At 38.3% G+C, this 21,361-nt stretch overlaps 1 protein-coding gene across 1 annotated transcript; it reads right to left on the bottom strand.

Annotated features, from left to right (window-relative positions):
• Positions 1-17,314: 17,314 nt before the first annotated feature.
• LOC149203742 (uncharacterized) lies at positions 17,315-21,155 on the bottom strand. Its single transcript, XM_089401965.1, has 5 exons — positions 20,549-21,155; positions 18,830-18,927; positions 18,553-18,714; positions 17,754-18,252; positions 17,315-17,616 (listed from the first exon to the last, which is right to left on the bottom strand). The coding sequence occupies exon 1, from the start codon at positions 21,153-21,155 to the stop codon at positions 20,571-20,573; it is 585 nt and encodes a 194-aa protein (XP_089258091.1). The 3' UTR covers positions 17,315-17,616; positions 17,754-18,252; positions 18,553-18,714; positions 18,830-18,927; positions 20,549-20,570.
• Between the last annotated feature and the right edge of the window lie 206 nt (positions 21,156-21,361).

Raw genomic sequence — 21,361 nt, 5'->3', positions numbered from 1 at the left:
AATGAAGAAACAAAGTATAATGCATCGCCATCAATCTGTAGAAGTCAACTCATGCAGGATGTGCTATGAGAAGGCTTCAACATTCCCTAGGCATTGAAATCAACAGTTACATCGTGCATTACATTTTCCATTGAAGCATTCCCTTCCCCACATTGAAGCATATAAACTTATGATATTCATCTGACAGATAACTCTTTGGATTTCTGATAAGGTCATACAACACCAAAAGCTAAAATCTAGGCCCAACGCTTTGAAAATTATCTTTGAAGGATCCTATAGCCCCAAGTAGACCATGTCATCCATCTCACTATATGAATGAGGCAATAGTGAGATTGGATTCACAATGCATCCACTACCATCTTGTTGAGGGCCTGACTGAGAATGTTGAGAATTTTACAATAAGCCAAGGAAATTCCCAAACAAGTTCTTAACTGGAGAATATTAATGCTAAGACAATAGCTATCAATTAACATAGTTCAATTGAGTTGCTTGAGAGCATCACTCTCCTGATTAAAGAAAAAGAATTATGAAGGAGCACAACTCAGTGTTAAGATCCCTGTGCAAACTGACTTCCAAGCCGAGGCATATCTTGAAATATTAAACTTAAGTGTTGTATCAGAGAGGGTTTACCATGATGTAAGAAGTGGATCAGGTGAGGTAGTGAATGGTGTGATAGTTGAAGACCTCATACTCATCTTTCTATCAGTATTTTTTGACAACATACATGAAGTTATAGGTCTGGCCCTTAATAACATTGGTAGAAAACATACAGTAAATGAATTCCCTCTTCTCCCCCATCTTTTTGTTACATGCTTTAAAGGAGGAAACTAGTCTCACTCCAACCAATGCAAGGATCTGCAGTGACAACATTTGTGCCTTTGAAATGTTTTTGAAGAGCTCTACATATGCTACAGGAACTGGTAGGGCCAACCTAGAAATTTGAATGTTTTCTCCCCTTTGTTTAAAGCATTTGGAAATTAACAACAATTCTATCCAAAGTGAACCAGCGTTGGACTATAAGGCCGTAGGAGGGTCAAAGTAAATTTTTGTTTGGCAGCTGAAGCAGGTTGGAGGGTAAGGATAGATCAAGTAACAGAAACAATAGCGCAACCAATCCGGGATCATTCAAACTATTTGGTGGTAGAAAGTTCTAACCAAGGGCTACCAAAAGCAGCGAGGGTCCCCCTTGATCTTTTAAGAAGCAGCGGTTTCAAAATTGGAACAACCTTACAGGGCATGTTGAATTGTTGAAAGTAGGAGAAGGTTATTTGAACCTTTGTGGCACGACAACCAATGCAACTCTTACAACAAGGATTTCCCATCACAAGTGGAGCTTGGAGCAAGGGTAACATAACAATTATCCGGTAGTTAGACATTAATCTAGTAACCAGTTATAGTTAGAAGATTGGATTATAGAATTTTAACATCGCACTCAAAGTATATTGGTGGTCGATTTACTACTATGTGGGAAATTAGCCCTATCTTTTGTGGTTTTGCTATAGAATCATTCAGAGCGTAGTGGGATCCAAAAAGTTGAGAAAACGAAAATAAGACCTGGTTAGATTAGAAGATAACCAAAAGGAAAGCAACCAAAATTATAGAAGACCAGATTTGAGAACAAGAAAATTATAGAAGACCATGAGAACAAAACCAACCAAAGCCGAATTTGAGGAAAAAAGAAATGAAGAAGACCACAGAACATCAAGATCCCTTTGCCAAATCCTCCACAGTGGAAAGTGGATACAAAAATCGATTCAAACAAGGAGCAAAAAGCAATGTTTGGTTGGGGGTTTTGTTTTAGCAGAATAGACATGCCTCATACATGGCTTGTAAGCCAAAGGAAGCCATACTATGCAGTGCAACTCCTCAGGACATGCATCGTATACAACTTCCTTTTCCCCTTCTTTATAGGGGAAAGCTACAGGTCTATACTGTCGATGGCTTCCACAGTGCAACTATGGCGACAACATTTTCTCCTTACCCCGGAAGTGAACCAGGTCATTCTTGTGGCCATGTTTCCTCTTAGTCGCTAGGCTTCTCCATCGCTTACCTCACATTTTCTTGTTTCTTTACACAAGACATTTAAAACAAAAACATTTAAAACAAAAACATTTAAAACAAAAAGTAGATTCTTTGGTTCAAATTTCTTTGGAGATTTCACCAGTTAGGTTTTCTTCTTCTGTAGCAATAAAATTTACAAAGCTTTGTTAGGGTAATTTATATAATACAGCCAGGAATCAGGAAAAACCAGGAAAAAGAAAGAGAATGGGATCATAAAACCCATTTTCGAGAGCACTAACCTGCAATTTAAACAGAACAGAGCAATTTTGAGAACCTGGGAACCTGGGCGAACAATTTCTGAACAGGGAAATAGAGAGTTGTATCTGCCGTTGAAAAACCCATGTGAGAAGGAAACACTAGACTAAAATTAAAACATTGGAAGCAAAATGAGAGAGAATGGAGAGAATGGGATCAGAAAACTCATTTTTGAGAGCACTAACCTGAAAATTGAGCAGAACAATTCCTGAACAATAAAGCAAAGGTGTAAACAATGTATACTTGAGCACCTGAGTGAACAAAGGGCTAGGTCGTGCACAACAGATTGCACAGCAAAAACGGGACACATTATTCCAGCAATAAGTCGACAAGCACAAAAACATTATTGCAGAGGGCGTGGAAGAGAACTTGAGGAGCAGAAAACAGACGGATATGGAAGGAGAGCAACAAACTGTCTCCGAAATTGGAGGTCAAACGAAGACTTGTTGTTAAACGGGGCGTTCTTTGTTCTTTCGGGCGCGGGCGCATCGTCCAGCTATGCGAAGGCTTCCAGTCTGTCAGCGAGGCCATTGTCTCTTATGGCCTCCCTCACCGGCAATGCTGGTGTTCTGTCCTCCAACCTCGGCATCCATGAATACCTCCGCCCCTTCCTTGCAGGGAGGCCGATACGCAGGTGCTAACGTGTTGTAGAAAAGGCGTTTGCCTAAACAATTTCTATCGAGAGGCCTAATACGAAAACTGTTTTCCCACTGAATTTAGATGACATGTGTCAACCATAGAGACAAAAGGACAACAAAAGTCTCTTTCAATGGTAGGTGGTCTTTGCACATTTGAAAGCTCTTATAAAATGAATAAAACATTTTTATGCAAGGAAAAAAGATAATTTATATGATTTCTGATAACAAGACATAAAAGTCAAACTAACAAAAGACTACTAGTCTTGATGGAAGCTGGTCGCTTCACTCTTGAAGAAACAACTGAGGAAAGAGAGAATTGGGACAATCAGTCATGGAAAACAAAATCGACAGTGAACTCCTTCCCTAAAGAGTTCTATGCAAAGGTTTACTCTCACATGATTATTTGTTGCAACTAATGTGATACTGAGATTCTGTGATGAACTCTACTGTAACTTCACCACAATAGGCTGTGTGACTTTATATTAACGGAGCATTGCAAACTTGCAGTAATTCTGTCATAAGGCTGCAAGGGTTCTCCTTTTTTTATGGGGTAAATTAAAAGAGTAGTTTTTATGGAAGAGTTCAGATATTTCTTAAGTCAATTTATAAAATTTCATAAGACCAACGAGGAGAGTAAAATCTTCAATTGCACCTGAACATGGGTAGAACAGTCAACAAAGGTATGCCTCATAGGGTTGACCTAAATTTGAAAGGATCTCAATGAACTCGGCCAGATGACTATGGAATTACAATCTTCAAATGCAGAATCTTCCAAGATGCAGGGCGTCTAATGACTGCCTGCACAAGGACTACCCTAGATGCATGAAAGACGCTGGCCAAACAAGTACTGAAATGCCCGAGATCCTCCAAGGTGCTGGGGGTGATTATTGTGGGGTGATTCTGAATGAAGGAACAAAGTATAATGCATTGCCATGAATCTGTAGAAGTCAACTCATGTAGGATGTGCTATGAGAGGGCTTCAACATCCCCTAGGCATTGCAATTGATAGTTACATCGTGCATTACATTTGCCATTGAAGCATTCACTTCCCCACATTGAATCATATAAACTTATGATATTCATCTGACAGATAAATCTTTGGATTTCTGATAAGGTCATACAACACCAAAAGCTAAAATCTAGGCCCAACGCTTTGAAAATTATCTTTGAAGGATCCTATAGCCCCAAGTAGACCATGTCATCCATCTCACTATATGAATGAGGCAATAGTGAGATTGGATTCACAATGCATCCACTACCATCTTGTTGAGGGCCTGACTGAGAATGTTGAGAATTTTACAATAAGCCAAGGAAATTCCCAAACAAGTTCTTAACTGGAGAATATTAATGCTAAGACAATAGCTATCAATTAACATAGTTCAATTGAGTTGCTTGAGAGCATCACTCTCCTGATTAAAGAAAAAGAATTATGAAGGAGCACAACTCAGTGTTAAGATCCCTGTGCAAACTGACTTCCAAGCCGAGGCATATCTTGAAATATTAAACTTAAGTGTTGTATCAGAGAGGGTTTACCATGATGTAAGAAGTGGATCAGGTGAGGTAGTGAATGGTGTGATAGTTGAAGACCTCATACTCATCTTTCTATCAGTATTTTTTGACAACATACATGAAGTTACAGGTCTGGCCCTTAATAACATTGGTAGAAAACATACAATAAATGAATTCCCTCTTCTCCCCCATCTTTTTGTTACATGCTTTAAAGGAGGAAACTAGTCTCACTCCAACCAATGCAAGGATCTGCAGTGACAACATTTGTGCCTTTGAAATGTTTTTGAAGAGCTCTACATATGCTACAGGAACTGGTAGGGCCAACCTAGAAATTTGAATGTTTTCTCCCCTTTGTTTAAAGCATTTGGCAATTAACAACAATTCTATCCAAAGTGAACCAGCGTTGGACTATAAGGCCGTAGGAGGGTCAAAGTAAATTTTTGTTTGGCAGCTGAAGCAGGTTGGAGGGTAAGGATAGATCAAGTAACAGAAACAATAGCGCAACCAATCCGGGATCATTCAAACTATTTGGTGGTAGAAATTTCTAACCAAGGGCTACCAGAAGCAGCGAGGGTCCCCCTTGATCTTTTAAGAAGCAGCGGTTTCAAAATTGGAACAACCTTACAGGGCATGTTGAATTGTTGAAAGTAGGAGAAGGTTATTTGAACCTTTGTGGCACGACAACCAATGCAACTCTTACAACAAGGATTTCCCATCACAAGTGGAGCTTGGAGCAAGGGTAACATAACAATTATCTGGTAGTTAGACATTAATCTAGTAACCAGTTATAGTTAGAAGATTGGATTATAGAATTTTAACATCGCACTCAAAGTATATTGGTGGTCGATTTACTACTATGTGGGAAATTAGCCCTATCTTTTGTGGTTTTGCTATAGAATCATTCAGAGCGTAGTGGGATCCAAAAAGTTGAGAAAACGAAAATAAGACCCGGTTAGATTAGAAGATAACCAAAAGGAAAGCAACCAAAATTATAGAAGACTAGATTTGAGAACAAGAAAATTATAGAAGACCATGAGAACAAAACCAACCAAAGCCAAATTTGAGGAAAAAATAAATGAAGAAGACCACAGAACATCAAGATCCCTTTGCCAAATCCTCCACAGTGGAAAGTGGATACAAAAATCGATTCAAACAAGGAGCAAAAAGCAATGTTTGGTTGGGGGTTTTGTTTTAGCAGAATAGACATGCCTCATACATGGCTTGTAAGCCAAAGGAAGCCATACTATGCAGTGCAACTCCTCAGGACATGCATCGTATACAACTTCCTTTTCCCCTTCTTTGCAGGGGAAAGCTACAGGTCTATACTGTCGATGGCTTCCACAGTGCAACTATGGCGAAAACATTTTCTCCTTACCCCGGAAGTGAACCAGGTCATTCTTGTGGCCATGTTTCCTCTTAGTCGCTAGGCTTCTCCATCGCTTACCTCACATTTTCTTGTTTCTTTACACAAGACATTTAAAACAAAAACATTTAAAAGAAAAACATTTAAAACAAAAAGTAGATTCTTTGGTTCAAATTTCTTTGGAGATTTGATCAGTTAGGTTTTCTTCTTCTGTAGCGATAAAATTTACAAAGCTTTGTTAGGGTAATTTATATAATACAGCCAGGAATCAGGAAAAACCAGGAAAAAGAAAGAGAATGGGATCATAAAACCCATTTTCGAGAGCACTAACCTGCAATTTAAATAGAACAGAGCAATTTTGAGAACCTGGGAACCTGGGAACCTGGGCGAACAATTTCTGAACAGGGAAATAGAGAGTTGTACCTGCCATTGAAAAACCCATGTGAGAAGGAAACACTAGACTAAAATTAAAACATTGGAAGCAAAATGAGAGAGAATGGAGAGAATGGGATCAGAAAACTCATTTTTGAGAGCACTAACCTGAAAATTGAGCAGAACAATTCCTGAACAATAAAGCAAAGGTGTAAACAATGTATACTTGAGCACCTGAGTGAACAAAGGGCTAGGTCGTGCACAACAGATTGCACAGCAAAAATGGGACACATTATTCCAGCAATAAGTGGAAAAGCACAAAAACATTATTGCAGAGGGCGTGGAAGAGAACTTGAGGAGCAGAAAACAGACGGATATGGAAGGAGAGCAACAAACTGTCTCCGAAATTGGAGGTCAAACGAAGACTTGTTGTTAAACGGGGCGTTCTTTGTTCTTTCGGGCGTGGGCGCATCGTCCAGCTATGCGAAGGCTTCCAGTCTGTCAGCGAGGCCATTGTCTCTTATGGCCTCCCTCACCGGCAATGTTGGCGTTCTGTCCTCCAACCTCGGCATCCATGAATACCTCCGCCCCTTCCTTGCAGGGAGGCCGATACGCAGGTGCTAACGTGTTGTAGAAAAGTCGTCTGCCTAAACAATTTCTATCGAGAGGCCTAATACGAAAACTGTTTTCCCACTGAATTTAGATGACATGTGTCAACCATAGAGACAAAAGGACAACAAAAGTCTCTTTCAATGGTAGGTGGTCTTTGGACATTTGAAAGCTCTTATAAAATGAATAAAACATTTTGATGCAAGGAAAAAAGATAATTTATATGATTTCTGATAACAAGACATAAACATCAAACTAACAAAAGACTACTAGTCTTGATGGAAGCTGGTCGCTTCACTCTTGAAGAAACAACTGAGGAAAGAGAGAATTGGGACAATCAGTCATGGAAAACAAAATCGACAGTGAACTCCTTCCCTAAAGAGTTCTATGCAAAGGTTTACTCTCACATGATTATTTGTTGCAACTAATGTGATACTGAGATTCTGTGATGAACTCTACCGTAACTTCACCACAATAGGCTGTGTGACTTTATATTAACGGAGCATTGCAGACTTGCAGTAATTCTGTCATAAGGCTGCAAGGGTTCTCCTTTTTTTATGGGGTAAAGTAAAAGAGTAGTTTTTATGGAAGAGTTCAGATATTTCTTAGGTCAATTTATAAAATTTCATAAGACCAACGAGGAGAGTAAAATCTTCAATTGCACCTGAACATGCGTAGAACAGTCAACAAAGGTATGCCTCATAGGGTTGACCTAAATTTGAAAGGATCTCAATGAACTCGGCCAGATGACTATGGAAGTACAATCTTCAAATGCAGAATCTTCCAAGATGCAGGGCGTCTAATGACTGCCTGCACAAGGACTACCCTAGATGCATGAAAGACGCTGGCCAAACAAGTACTGAAATGCCCGAGATCCTCCAAGGTGCTGGGGGTGATTATTGTGGGGTGATTCTGAATGAAGGAACAAAGTATAATGCATTGCCATGAATCTGTAGAAGTCAACTCATGCAGGATGTGCTATGAGAGGGCTTCAACATCCCCTAGGCATTGCAATTGATAGTTACATCGTGCATTACATTTGCCATTAAAGCATTCACTTCCCCACATTGAATCATATAAACTTATGATATTCATCTGACAGATAAATCTTTGGATTTCTGATAAGGTCATACAACACCAAAAGCTAAAATCTAGGCCCAACGCTTTGAAAATTATCTTTGAAGGATCCTATAGCCCCAAGTAGACCATGTCATCCACCTCACTGTATGAACGAGGCAACAATGAGATTGGATTCACAATGCATCCACTACCATATTGTTGAGGGGCTGACTGAGAATGTTGAGAATTTTACAATAAGCCAAGGAAATTCCCAAATGAACTCTTAACTGGATAATATTAACGCTAAGACAATAGCTATCAATTAACATAGTTCGATTGAGTTGCTTGAGAGCATCACTCTCCTGATTAAAGAAAAAGAATTCTGAAGGATCACAACTCAGTGTTAAGATCCTTGTGCAAACTAACTTCCAAGCCGAGGCATATCTTGAAATATTAAATTTAAGTGTTGTATCAGACAGGGTTTACCATGATGTAAGAAGTGGATCAGGTGAGGTAGTGAATGGTGTGATAGTTGAAGGCCTCATACTCATATTTCTATCAGTCTTTTGTGACAACATACATGAAGTTACAGGTCTGGCCCTTAATAACATTGGTAGAAAACATATAGTAAATGAATTCCCTCTTCTCCCCCCTCTTTCTGTTACATGCTTTAAAGGACGAAACCGGTTTCACTCCAACCAATACAAGGATCTGCAGTGACAACATTTGTGCCTTTGAAATGTTTTTGAAGAGCTCTACATATGCTACAGGAACTGGTAGGGCCAACCTAGAAATTTGAATGTTTTCTCCCCTTTGTTTAAAGCATTTGGCAGTTAACAACAATTCTATGCAAAGTGAATCAGCGTTGGACTATAAGGCTGCAGGAGGGTCAAAGTAAAAAAAATTTTGGCAGTTGAAGCGGGTTGGAGGGTAAGGACAGATTAGGTAACAGAAACAATAGCACAACCAATCCAGGATCATTCAAATTATTTGGTGGTAGAAAGTTCTAACCAAGGGCTACCAGAAGAAAAGAGGGTCCCCCTTGATCTTTTAAGAGGTAGCAGTTTCAAACCTGGAACAACCTAATAGGGCATGTTGAATTGTGGAAAGTAGGAGAAGGTTATTCGAACCTTTGTGGCACGACAACCAACACAATTGTTACAACAAGGATTTCCCATCACAAGTGGAACTTGGAGCAAGGGTAACATAACAGTTATCCGGTAGTTAGACATTAATCTAGTAACCAGTTATAGTTAGAAGATTGGATTATAGAATTTTAACATCGCACTCAAAGTATATTGGTGGTCGATTTACTACTATTTGGGAAATTAGCCCTATCTTTTGTGGTTTTGCTCTAGAATCATTCAGAGCACAGTGCGATCCAAAAAGTTGAGAAAACGAAAATAAGACACAATTAGATCAGAAGATAACCAAAAGGAAAGCAACCAAAATTATAGAAGACCAATTTTGAGAACAGGAAAATTATAGAAGACCCGGAGAACAAAACCAACCAGAGCCGAATTTGTGAAAAAAAGAAATGAAGAAGACCACAGAACATCAAGATCCCTTTGCCAAATCCTCCACAGTGGAAAGTGGATACAAAAATCGATTCAAACAAGGAGAAAAAAGCAATGTTTGGTTGTGGGTTTTGTTTTAGCAGAATAGACATGCCTCATACATGGCTTGTAAGCCAAAGGAAGCCATACTATGCAGTGCAACTCCTCAGGACATGCATCATATACAACTTCCTTTTCCCCTTCTTTGCAGGGGAAAGCTACAGGTCTATACTGTCGATGGCTTCCACAGTGCAACTATGGCGACAACATTTTCTCCTTACCCCAGAAGTGAACCAGGTCATTCTTGTGGCCATGTTTCCTCTTAGTCTCCAGGCTTCTCCATCGCTTACCTCGCATTTTCTTGTTTCTTTACACAAGACATTTAAAACAAAAACATTTAAAACAAAAACATTTAAAACAAAAAGTAGATTCTTTGGTTCAAATTTCTTTGGAGATTTGATCAGTTAGGTTTTCTTCTTCTGTAGCGATAAAATTTACAAAGCTTTGTTAGGGTAATTTATATAATACAGCCAGGAATCAGGAAAAACCAGGAAAAAGAAAGAGAATGGGATCAGAAAACCCATTTTCGAGAGCACTAACCTGCAATTTAAACAGAACAGAGCAATTTTGAGAACCTGGGAACCTGGGCGAACAATTTCTGAACAGGGAAATAGAGAGCTGTACCTGCCATTGAAAAACCCATGTGAGAAGGAAACACTAGACTAAAATTAAAACATTGGAAGCAAAATGAGAGAGAATGGAGAGAATGGGATCAGAAAACTCATTTTTGAGAGCACTAACCTGAAAATTGAGCAGAACAATTCCTGAACAATAAAGCAAAGGTGTAAACAATGTATACTTGAGCACCTGAGTGAACAAAGGGCTAGGTCGCGCACAATAGATTGCACAGCAAAAATGGGACACATTATTTCAGCAATAAGTGGAAAAGCACAAAAACATTATTGCAGAGGGCGTGGAAGAGAACTTGAGGAGCAGAAAACAGACAGATATGGAAGGAGAGCAACAAACGGTCTCCGAAATTGGAGGTCAGACGAAGACTTGTTGTTGAACGGGGCGTTCTTTGTTCCGTCGGGCGCGGGCGCATCGTCCAGCTATGCGAAGGCTTCCAGTCTGTCAGCGAGGCCATCGTCTCTTGTGGCCTCCCTCACCGGCAACGCTGGCGTTCTGCCCTCCAACCTCGGCATCCATGAATACCTCCGCCCCTTCCTTGCAGGGAGGCCGATACGCAGGTGCTAACGTGTTGTAGAAAAGTCGTCTGCCTAAACAATTTCTATCGAGAGGCCTAATACGAAAATTGTTTTCCCACTGAATTTGGATGACATGTGTCAACCATAGAGACAAAAGGACAACAAAAGTCTCTTTCAATGGTAGGTGGTCTTTGCACATTTGAAAGCTCTTATAAAATGAATAAAACATTTTTATGCAAGGAAAAAAGATAATTTATATGATTTCTGATAACAAGACATAAACGTCAAACTAACAAAAGACTACTAGTCTTGATGGAAGCTGGTCGCTTCACTGTTGAAGAAACAACTGAGGAAAGAGAGAATTGGGACAATCAGTCATGGAAAACAAAATCGACAGTGAACTCCTTCCCTAAAGAGTTCTATGCAAAGGTTTACTCTCACATGATTATTTGTTGCAACTAATGTGATACTGAGATTCTGTGATGAACTCTACCGTAACTTCACCACAATAGGCTGTGTGACTTTATATTAACGGAGCATTGCAGACTTGCAGTAATTCTGTCATAAGGCTGCAAGGGTTCTCCTTTTTTATGGGGTAAATTAAAAGAGTAGTTTTTATGGAAGAGTTCAGATATTTCTTAAGTCAATTTATAAAATTTCATAAGACCAACGAGGAGAGTAAAATCTTCAATTGCACCTGAACATGCGTAGAACAGTCAACAAAGGTATGCCTCATAGGGTTGACCTAAATTTGAAAGGATCTCAATGAACCCGGCCAGATGACTATGGAAGTACAATCTTCAAATGCAGAATCTGCCAAGATGCAGGGCGTCTAATGACTGCCTGCACAAGGACTACCCTAGATGCATGAAAGACGCTGGCAAAACAAGTACTGAAATGCCCGAGATCCTCCAAGGTGCTGGGGGTGATTATTGTGGGGTGATTCTGAATGAAGGAACAAAGTATAATGCATTGCCATGAATCTGTAGAAGTCAACTCATGCAGGATGTGCTATGAGAGGGCTTCAACATTCCCTAGGCATTGCAATCGATAGTTACATCGTGCATTACATTTGCCATTGAAGCATTCACTTCCCCACATTGAATCATATAAACTTATGATATTCATCTGACAGATAAATCTTTGGATTTCTGATAAGGTCATACAACACCAAAAGCTAAAATCTAGGCCCAACGCTTTGAAAATTATCTTTGAAGGATCTTATAGCCCCAAGTAGACCATGCCATCCATCTCACTGTATGAACGAGGCAACAATGAGATTGGATTCACAATGCATCCACTACCATATTGTTGAGGGGCTGACTGAGAATGTTGAGAATTTTACAATAAGCCAAGGAAATTCCCAAATGAACTCTTAACTGGATAATATTAACGCTAAGACAATAGCTATCAATTAACATAGTTCGATTGAGTTGCTTGAGAGCATCACTCTCCTGATTAAAGAAAAAGAATTCTGAAGGATCACAACTCAGTGTTAAGATCCTTGTGCAAACTGACTTCCAAGCCAAGGCATATCTTGAAATATTAAATTTAAGTGTTGTATCAGACAGGGTTTACCATGATGTAAGAAGTGGATCAGGTGAGGTAGTGAATGGTGTGATAGTTGAAGACCTCATACTCATATTTCTATCAGTCTTTTGTGACAACATACATGAAGTTACAGGTCTGGCCCTTAATAACATTGGTAGAAAACATACAGTAAATGAATTCCCTCTTCTCCCCCCTCTTTCTGTTACATGCTTTAAAGGAGGAAACCAGTTTCACTCCAACCAATACAAGGATCTGCAGTGACAACATTTGTGCCTTTGAAATGTTTTTGAAGAGCTCTACATATGCTACAGGAACTGGTAGGGCCAACCTAGAAATTTGAATGTTTTCTCCCCTTTGTTTAAAGCATTTGGCAGTTAACAACAATTCTATGCAAAGTGAATCAGCGTTGGACTATAAGGCTGCAGGAGGGTCAAAGTAAATTTTTTTTTGGCAGTTGAAGCGAGTTGGAGGGTAAGGACAGATCAAGTAACATAAACAATAGCACAACCAATCCAGGATCATTCAAATTATTTGGTGGTAGAAAGTTCTAACCAAGGGCTACCAGAAGAAAAGAGGGTCCCCCTTGATCTTTTAAGAGGTAGCAGTTTCAAACTTAGAACAACCTAATAGGGCATGTTGAATTGTGGAAAGTAGGAGAAGGTTATTCGAACCTTTGTGGCACGACAACCAACACAACTGTTACAACAAGGATTTCCCATCACAAGTGGAACTTGGAGCAAGGGTAACATAACAGTTATCCGGTAGTTAGACATTAATCTAGTAACCAGTTATAGTTAGAAGATTGGATTATAGAATTTTAACATCGCACTCAAAGTATATTGGTGGTCGATTTACTACTATTTGGGAAATTAGCCCTATCTTTTGTGGTTTTCCTCTAGAATCATTCAGAGCACAGTGGGATCCAAAAAGTTCAGAAAACGAAAATAAGACACAATTAGATTAGAAGATAACCAAAAGGAAAGCAACCAAAATTATAGAAGACCAATTTTGAGAACAGGAAAATTATAGATGACCCGGAGAACAAAACCAACCAGAGCCGAATTTGTGAAAAAAATAAATGAAGAAGACCACAGAACATCAAGATCCCTTTGCCAAATCCTCCACAGTGGAAAGTGGATACAAAAATCGATTCAAAAAAGGAGAAAAAAGCAATGTTTGGTTGGGGGTTTTGTTTTAGCAGAATAGACATGCCTCATACATGGCTTGTAAGCCAAAGGAAGCCATACTATGCAGCGCAGCTCCTCAGGACATGGATCATATACAACTTCCTTTTCCCCTTATTTGCAGGGGAAAGCTACAGGTCTATACTGTTGATGGCTTCCACAGTGCAACCGTGGCAGCAACATTTTCTCCTTACCCTGGAAGTGAACCAAGTCATTCTTGTGGCCATGTTTCCTCTTAGTCGCCAGGCTTCTCCATCGCTTACCTCGCATTTTCTCGTTTCTTTACACAAGACATTTAAAACAAAAACATTTAAAACAAAAAGTAGATTCTTTGGTTCAAATTTCTTTGGAGATTTGATCAGTTAGGGTTTCTTCTTCTGTAGCGATAAAATTTACAAAGCTTTGTTAGGGTAATTTATATAATACAGCCAAGAATCAGGAAAAACCAAGAAAAAGAAAGAGAATGGGATCAGAAAACCCATTTTCGAGAGCACTAACCTGCAATTTAAACAGAACAGAGGAATTCTGAGAACCTGGGAACCTGGGAACCTGGGCGAACAATTTCTGAACAGGGAAACAGAGAGCTGTACCTGCCATTGAAAAACCCATGTGAGAAGAAAACACTGGACTAAAATTAAAACGTTGGAAGCAAAAGGAGAGAGAATGGAGAGAATGGGATCAAAAAACCCACTTTTGAGAGCACTGACCTGAAAATTGAGCAGAACAATTTTTGAAGAGTAAAACGGAGGTGTAAACAGTGTATACTTGAGCACCTGAGTGAACAGAGGGCTAGGTCATGCACAACAGATTGCACAGCAAAAGCGGGACACATTATTGTAGCAGTAAGTGGAAAAGCACAAAAACATTATTGCAGAGGGTGTGGAAGAGAACATGAAGAGCAGAAAATAGACGGATATGGAAGGAGAGCAAGAAACGGTCTCCGAAATTGGGGATCAGACGAAGACTTGTTGTTGAACGGGCGTTCTTTGTTTCTTCAGGCGTAGGCGCATCGTCCAGCTATGTGAAGGCTTCTAGTCTGTCAGGGAGGCCATTGTCTCTTGTGGCCTCCCTCACCGGCAATGCCAGCGTTCTGCCCTCCAACCTCGGCATCTATGAATACCTTTGCCCCTTCCTTGCAGGGAGGCCAATACGCAGGTGCTGACGTGTTGTAGAAAGGTCGTCTACCTGAACAATTTCTATCGAGAGGCCTAATACGAAAATTGTTTGCCCACTGAATATGGATGGCACGTGTCAACTGTAGAGACAAAAGGACGACAAAAGTCTCTTTCAAAGGAAGGCCTATCGGCCTAACTAGCAATTGTCCCAAAAGGTACAAAGAGAGGCCGATAGGATTATTAAATTAGAATTGTTGAATTTAAACACAATGCTACCAGTGTTTTAGGTCGGTCCAGCCAAAATCCACAAGTAGGCTTCATTATCAATAACAGTTTTGCAGGATCTGTGCAGGCCATTGTAGCGAGGAGCTTCATTGTATTATTTCGTATTGGGCAGACATGGTTTGGAAATAATTATTAAATGTCCAGTAAAATCCCCATTCAGAATCGATGCTATGTTTTGAATGATTTATTTATCTAGAATATTTTTAATTGGTATCTAGGGTTTATCGCAGTAAATTATTTTCAGTGAATGGTATCATGGAATATTGGACGTTATTTTTTTATGAAATTTATGAAATAACTTCATTTATGACAAGGTTTTACTGCGTAAATTATTTCTGGCAAGTTTCAAGTTTTAATTCCAGATTATTCGACAACGACATTACATAAATTCTAGAAATTTTCATATTGAGATATACACCGTAGAAGATTTAAATTCTAAATTGTCTTATTAAGAGTAAAATGTCCAGCCAGAATACTACATCAAGATTTGAGATTGAAAACTAAAGGGTGAAGTTTGCAGGTGGGGAAAATAACTATAACTATAGTTGGAGATTGAAGATTTCAGTATGTGGGAAACTAAATGAAGTGTATTTGGTGGGTTGTAGATCTGTTTAATATTGGAAATAGAAGACAACCGGAATAATTATTTTTCTTCTTCGAGCAACAAAGGATTGAGTTTCCATCCTGATAAAACAGAGAAATGTAAAAAGGGAGTTCACGACGTTGTTGTAAGGTACTCGAGATCCTCCATATGCAATGAATGTAGCCTAGTGCACCATTAATATGAAACAGAGCACCCTATCATACTTATTTTCTTATGGTAAAACATAGTATCATGTATGGTGGAGTTTTTATACCACTAGAAAATTTTCTTGACAAAAGGCCACGTGTTATTGTGTGCATTCTTTTTTTATTTGTTCATTTTCAGATCATTTATATTTATACCTTGAATGTAAGCATTATTGTTAGCTGTAACTTCTGATTTTAGTTGTTATCGAAACTTTTGATTTTAGGTGTCATTGAATTGTTATTAGAATTATTTATTAACAGTAACAAAGAAGTATATTCTGAGAACAATAAAATACAAATAGAGTTTACAAATAGAGAACAATAAAATACAAATAGAGTTTACAAATAGAGAATGAATACCACACTATTAGAAATGCAACTATCTCCATCCATGCTGAGGAAGCCATCACTCCGTTTGAATAACTTCATAGAATGAGTGGCTATAAGCCTATAACTTTTTCCTTAACGTCCAATTTAGGTTCAAATTACTAATCAAATGTTGTCAATAGGATTTCCAGTCCATTCCACATTATATGATCTGTTTGTAGATGTAAAACTATGTTCATTGCAAGATAATTGTTAATCAACTAAGAACCACTTTATAGGAGCTGTATTCATTTAGGAATACAACAATTATTATTACCATACACCCTATTGCATATTTATAAATGTGTTCCTTCAGGAACATCAACATGAAAACATACAACTCCATTGTTATAAATGTGTTTCTTCAGGAACATCAACATGAAAACATACAACTCCATTCTGTCTAAGCCTTGGAAAAGTACATCACTAACTTTAATATATTCTGATCTGTTCTTGAAGCCCAGTCCAGAATTTCCTACAAAGTAACTATATTCTCTCACAAGTAACTTAAGGGTTTAATATGCTAAAGGCGAGAATGCAAAAGATTTGTTGCTGCCTCAACAATGATCCCTTCACATCTACAAAGAAAATCTACAACATAAAATAATTATATCACCAAAATAGCCCACAAAATGTTAAGATGTGTCAAGGAATCTATCTGTGTCTGCTTCTGATCTTAGCGTGTAAAGTTCACCTTTACTCTGCAAAAGTACCATTAATTCTGATAAATCTCTCTCCTTTTGTAACAAGGCTCTACAATGCAATATGAAATATTGTTATATTTAGATGTCATTTCATCATTGTAAAATGTCAGTGATAAAATGAAATTAGATGTCATTTCATCATTTTAAAACCTCATTGACAAAATAAAATAGAAATCACCTCTATGTATCATTTAGCAACAAACAAAGAACTTCAGTGGAAGCCTAGATTTCACATATGATATATAGCTGGATTATTTGAAAAATAGTGTTAGACATGAATTATAGGGTATGGTGACTTTGGGTCAACTTCTATATTCAGAGGCAAGACAGTGAACACAGATTTTCAAAAAAATAAAGATGATTTTTCACAAATTCAGAATTTGCTAGAGAAGGGCCAGTAATGCAACTAATTTTATGTAAAAAACGATGCCTTAACCACGGTCTACCAGCGAAATACGTACGTTTACCATTACAGGGAATCCATCTCGATATATTGTTCATAATAAAAATTTATTATGTAAATTTTCCATGCATATATATATATATATATATATATATATATATATATATATATATATATATATATATATATATATATATATATATATATATATATAGATATGGGGAAATAATCTTGAATACACAACCAGTAAATTTCTTTCCTCTTTTTCTGTATAATTTACAGAGTCATAATGTCCAACCCAAACTATTTTATAATTATACTTTCCATTCAAAACTTACAACATAAACTTACAACATAGTATAGACATCTTATGCTCATATTATGGAAATGCAATTGAAGGATTAGACATTGCGTTTCCAGGACCAGGGGCACTAAACCCTGACCACACAGTTGAATTAGACATTGCGTTTCCAAGAATTTTGTCAGGTTCCAAGACAATCTTCTCCATTTGATTCAGCTGCCCTATGGACGTTGGAATCTTTAACACACTATCAGTAGCGATATGCAACTCCCTCAAATGCAGAGGTACCTACAGTTCTTCCTTGGTGTCAAAAGTTTTGTGCATTGCGGGATTCGAAGACGGAATATTGAAAACCAAAGCAACATTTGCAATAAATTAAGGAAAATAAATACAACCTTATGTCAATAAATGGCCTGACTAATTACCTGAGATTGATGTTGCCATAGTGTTTTGAACTTGCTTCCCTTTATGAATAAAACTCTTAATTCCTTCATTGGAATGCTCAAAGGTATAGAGTAGTGCGGACAGTTAGACCAGCACAACCATATTGGTTCTGGTGATCTGAGTTTATGGAATTCTGGGTTGGCTCACATCAATGGTATCAGAACCCCATTTGATAGCAGAATCATATCAGGATTTTAGTTACAGTTCAAACTTCAGATTATTTACTTATATTCACCAATCTTCTTATCTTTTGAGGAATCCCTGTGCTGAAATCCCTATTATTTAGTTGTGATTTTGAGTGTTGTGCCCACTACAAATCAAAATTTCACAATCTGCTTTCCTTGATTTGCCAGTATTATCAATGAAGTTACCTCTGCTATTGCTGAATTATCACTGTTATTGCATAACTTTGTTGTTTTTGTTGTTGTTGTTATGTTCAACCTGCTAGTAGTCCAGTGTTAGTGCAGTACTTGGGTCAACCTGCTATTATTACAGTGTTAGTACAGTCTTTGGGTCTAGATCAGTATTGGGCACATAATAGTCAGGTTCCTAAAAAACTAGGTTCATAACATCAAAACTGTGGTAGTTTATGATTGTCTGCTGCATCAAGTTTTGAGGATTTGCTCAGTGCCCACACAACAGACAGGAAATCTTATACCTCTAGTCTGCACTGTGCAGAGAACATAGAAATAATAAAGCATATAATAATGGATTGCATTGAGACTACACCACGCAGAAGACTGATACAAAAGACAAGAGATAGGAAAACAATAGACTTACATGTTCATTGAGACCTTGAAATTCCGATGATAGCTAGAGCAGGAGCCAGGTAAACGAAGGACCCCTGTGGACTAATGGTAACCTTGAACCAAAATATGAATGCAACAGTGTTGTTACTCCGGATACCATAAGCACAGTAGATATCACCCTTGAAGTGTCATCCTGTTATAATGGTAACTGTCATTGGAATCTTGCTATTGCAAATAGACTGCTAGCTATTTAGAGTATGAAGGAAAAATAAAGTGCAGGAAGTAAGAGAATAATATAAGCTACTTACATCACTCCCACCCATTGCTGGTAGGATAACTAACGGTATAAGAACAAGTGAACCAGCTATTGACAAGTAATGTTGAATCCCATATAGGAAAATTGGAACTGCAAGTTAATATATCCACCAATATCATAAGAAGCACAAAGGCAACAAATAACCTATTTTCTGTAGAAAGTGAATTTTGTATCACATTTTAGAACATTTTTTCTGTTTTGTTCAAGGACATTGAAGCTCACCCATGGTAACAAGTAACGTTAAATAAACATGTAAATGGAATCCAAAATATGACATCAAGATTCAAAAGAGATAAAAGTATGAAGACAAGCAACATATATAAGAAAATAATGCAAAAACTGAGTCATCTCGTCAAAAACATCAAGGTGGTGACGAAAAACTTGTAAAAAACTCAAAAACCTTGAGAAAACTTTCATTTTCTTACTTTGAAAAACCCAATACTTATATTGCTGCAAGGGGTGCAATTATCATACCTTCAAAGAATACATGCTAATAAATCATTACATCCAAATAGCCTTGTACCACCTACCAATGCTAGGGCAACTGAAACTCTTTTTCAAGAGTAAAATATAAGCTTTACTCCTTATGGTCAATGCATTATTTGACTTAAAGAACTACTATGTTATTTTAATATGCGACCAACAATTACTTTTTAATCAATATTTTGTGAATCTGACAACCAATTTCAAATAGGCATAAGCATTATCAAATTGCATATCGAAACAGCAGAAACAGAAAAGATCAGCATCCAAGAATGTACGACTGTCTATGTAACAATCCCATGCATCCTCTCATAATATTATCTGGAATGTGGTATTCAATATAGTTGCAATAGGCAACGGTGCAACCTGATGCATCCTCTCATAACATCATTTGGAATGTGGTAAACTGTATAGTTACAATCATTCTCCAGTGACGGCCTAGAATGCATAATCATCTATATAGCAGTTCCATGGCAGTTAAATGCACTTTGTAGCATAGGTGTTCTTCTATATAGCAGGTCAAGGGAGTCTAAAGCAACACCTTGAAATGTATACACTAATTAGAATGCACAATGTGTAATGGTAGTTCAATGCTATCATTTGTTAAAGTCTTGAATGAGTAAACATTGATCAACTGTTATGGCCCTTTAGCCAATGTAAAGGATCATTTGTGGAAGTAAATGGTATGTGGATTGATTGTGAGATTAGTATATATAGGAGATACTCTCCTGTTTATTAGAATTTGCAGTGCGATGCATCGTCATTATTCTAGTTTCCTGTCAGCAGGTACCAAGTTCAAATCTCCGAGCTAGATGCACTAATCTACACCAACAAGTTTACTAGATATGCCATGCATCCCTTGGGTTACCTTACAGGTTTTTCCTTGGAAAAAAAAGCCCATTATCATCATTCTGCTTGGAATTCCTGATTCACATTTATTTTTAGCATATTCAGAATAAAATATGTTATTTTGGGCTTATAAAGCATTAAAAATGGTAGCAGAGAATTGGTGATTGATTACATCTACTCTGTAGCAGAGTTTCCACCAAAGTTCTTTGACATATGTTTTCTACTTGACCTTCGGGGTTTAATTGAGGTAAATCCAGAGAAATCTGACGAAAAAAAAGGTTTAAATTGGTACAGTGGAGTCTGAGATTTATATGAGCAAGTGTTTAAACCTCCATACAACCGAAAATATACAACAGTAAACAGAGAGAGAACTACTTACCAAGTCCAGGGGTTTCCCTTAGCTAGTATTTCATATGTGACTGCCTGGCCAACATAGCATCATCAGCATCTTGCGACTGCGACATGACATCAATCTCTGTTTCTCTCTGCACTTTAGGAACCTCATGTCGAGAGGTTGCCGTAGCCTTCACAGGATCCGGATCAGCTCCTTTCTTAACTCTAGGAACCGAAGCAGGGGGGAATGGAACAACTGGGCCAGCATTCGCAGCACTCCCATTCTCTGCCACTCTCGGTGCAGCTCTCGCCTTCTCAATTTCCTTAATACCCCCATTAGCATTCACAGCTCCTGTCTCCAGATCCACCACTCGACGAGCCGAAGGCGCCGGAGGAGGAGGCGGTGGCTTGGGCACAACGCTGTTGGTCCCTTCATCCACATTACTTATCTCGAAATTGCCAGAGGTGCTAACAGTCTCGCCAGAGAGATTACTTCTAAATCCGGTCCTCTTAGCCCAAGTCTTCAACACTTTAGGGTTGTGATTTGTATCATGGGGTAAGGGTTCTATTCTCGGTGGCCATGGTCCAGGCTTGTTCTTGCCCTGTAAATTCTGTGATCCATTCTCAGTTCCTCTAGTCTGCACTGACACCATTGCCCTCACTAAGCCAGAAACTCCAAATGCAGCTTCACTTCATTACATGAAAACACTCAAATGTGTTTAATCACGCCATTATCTGTTTTTAGCCAGATTTCTCATATCATTCCCCGTCTGTAACTATAAATGCAGTTGGACGTCACGATCTAGGGGATGTTTTACCAAAAATTTAGAACTAACGCCATGCATCTTTATACATTGTT

The sequence above is a fragment of the Pinus tabuliformis genome, chromosome 2_1 (assembly GCF_031772625.1).
Source record: "Pinus tabuliformis cultivar Carrire ecotype Pingquan chromosome 2_1, CPIR1, whole genome shotgun sequence".
NCBI classification, from domain to species: Eukaryota; Viridiplantae; Streptophyta; class Pinopsida; order Pinales; family Pinaceae; genus Pinus; species Pinus tabuliformis.
This window is presented reverse-complemented; position numbering and strand designations above follow the sequence as displayed.

Coding starts and splice junctions, on each gene's coding strand:
- LOC149203742 (XM_089401965.1), bottom strand. CDS start 21,155: ATGGTGTCAGTGCAGACTAGAGGAACTGAGAATGGATCACAGAATTTA.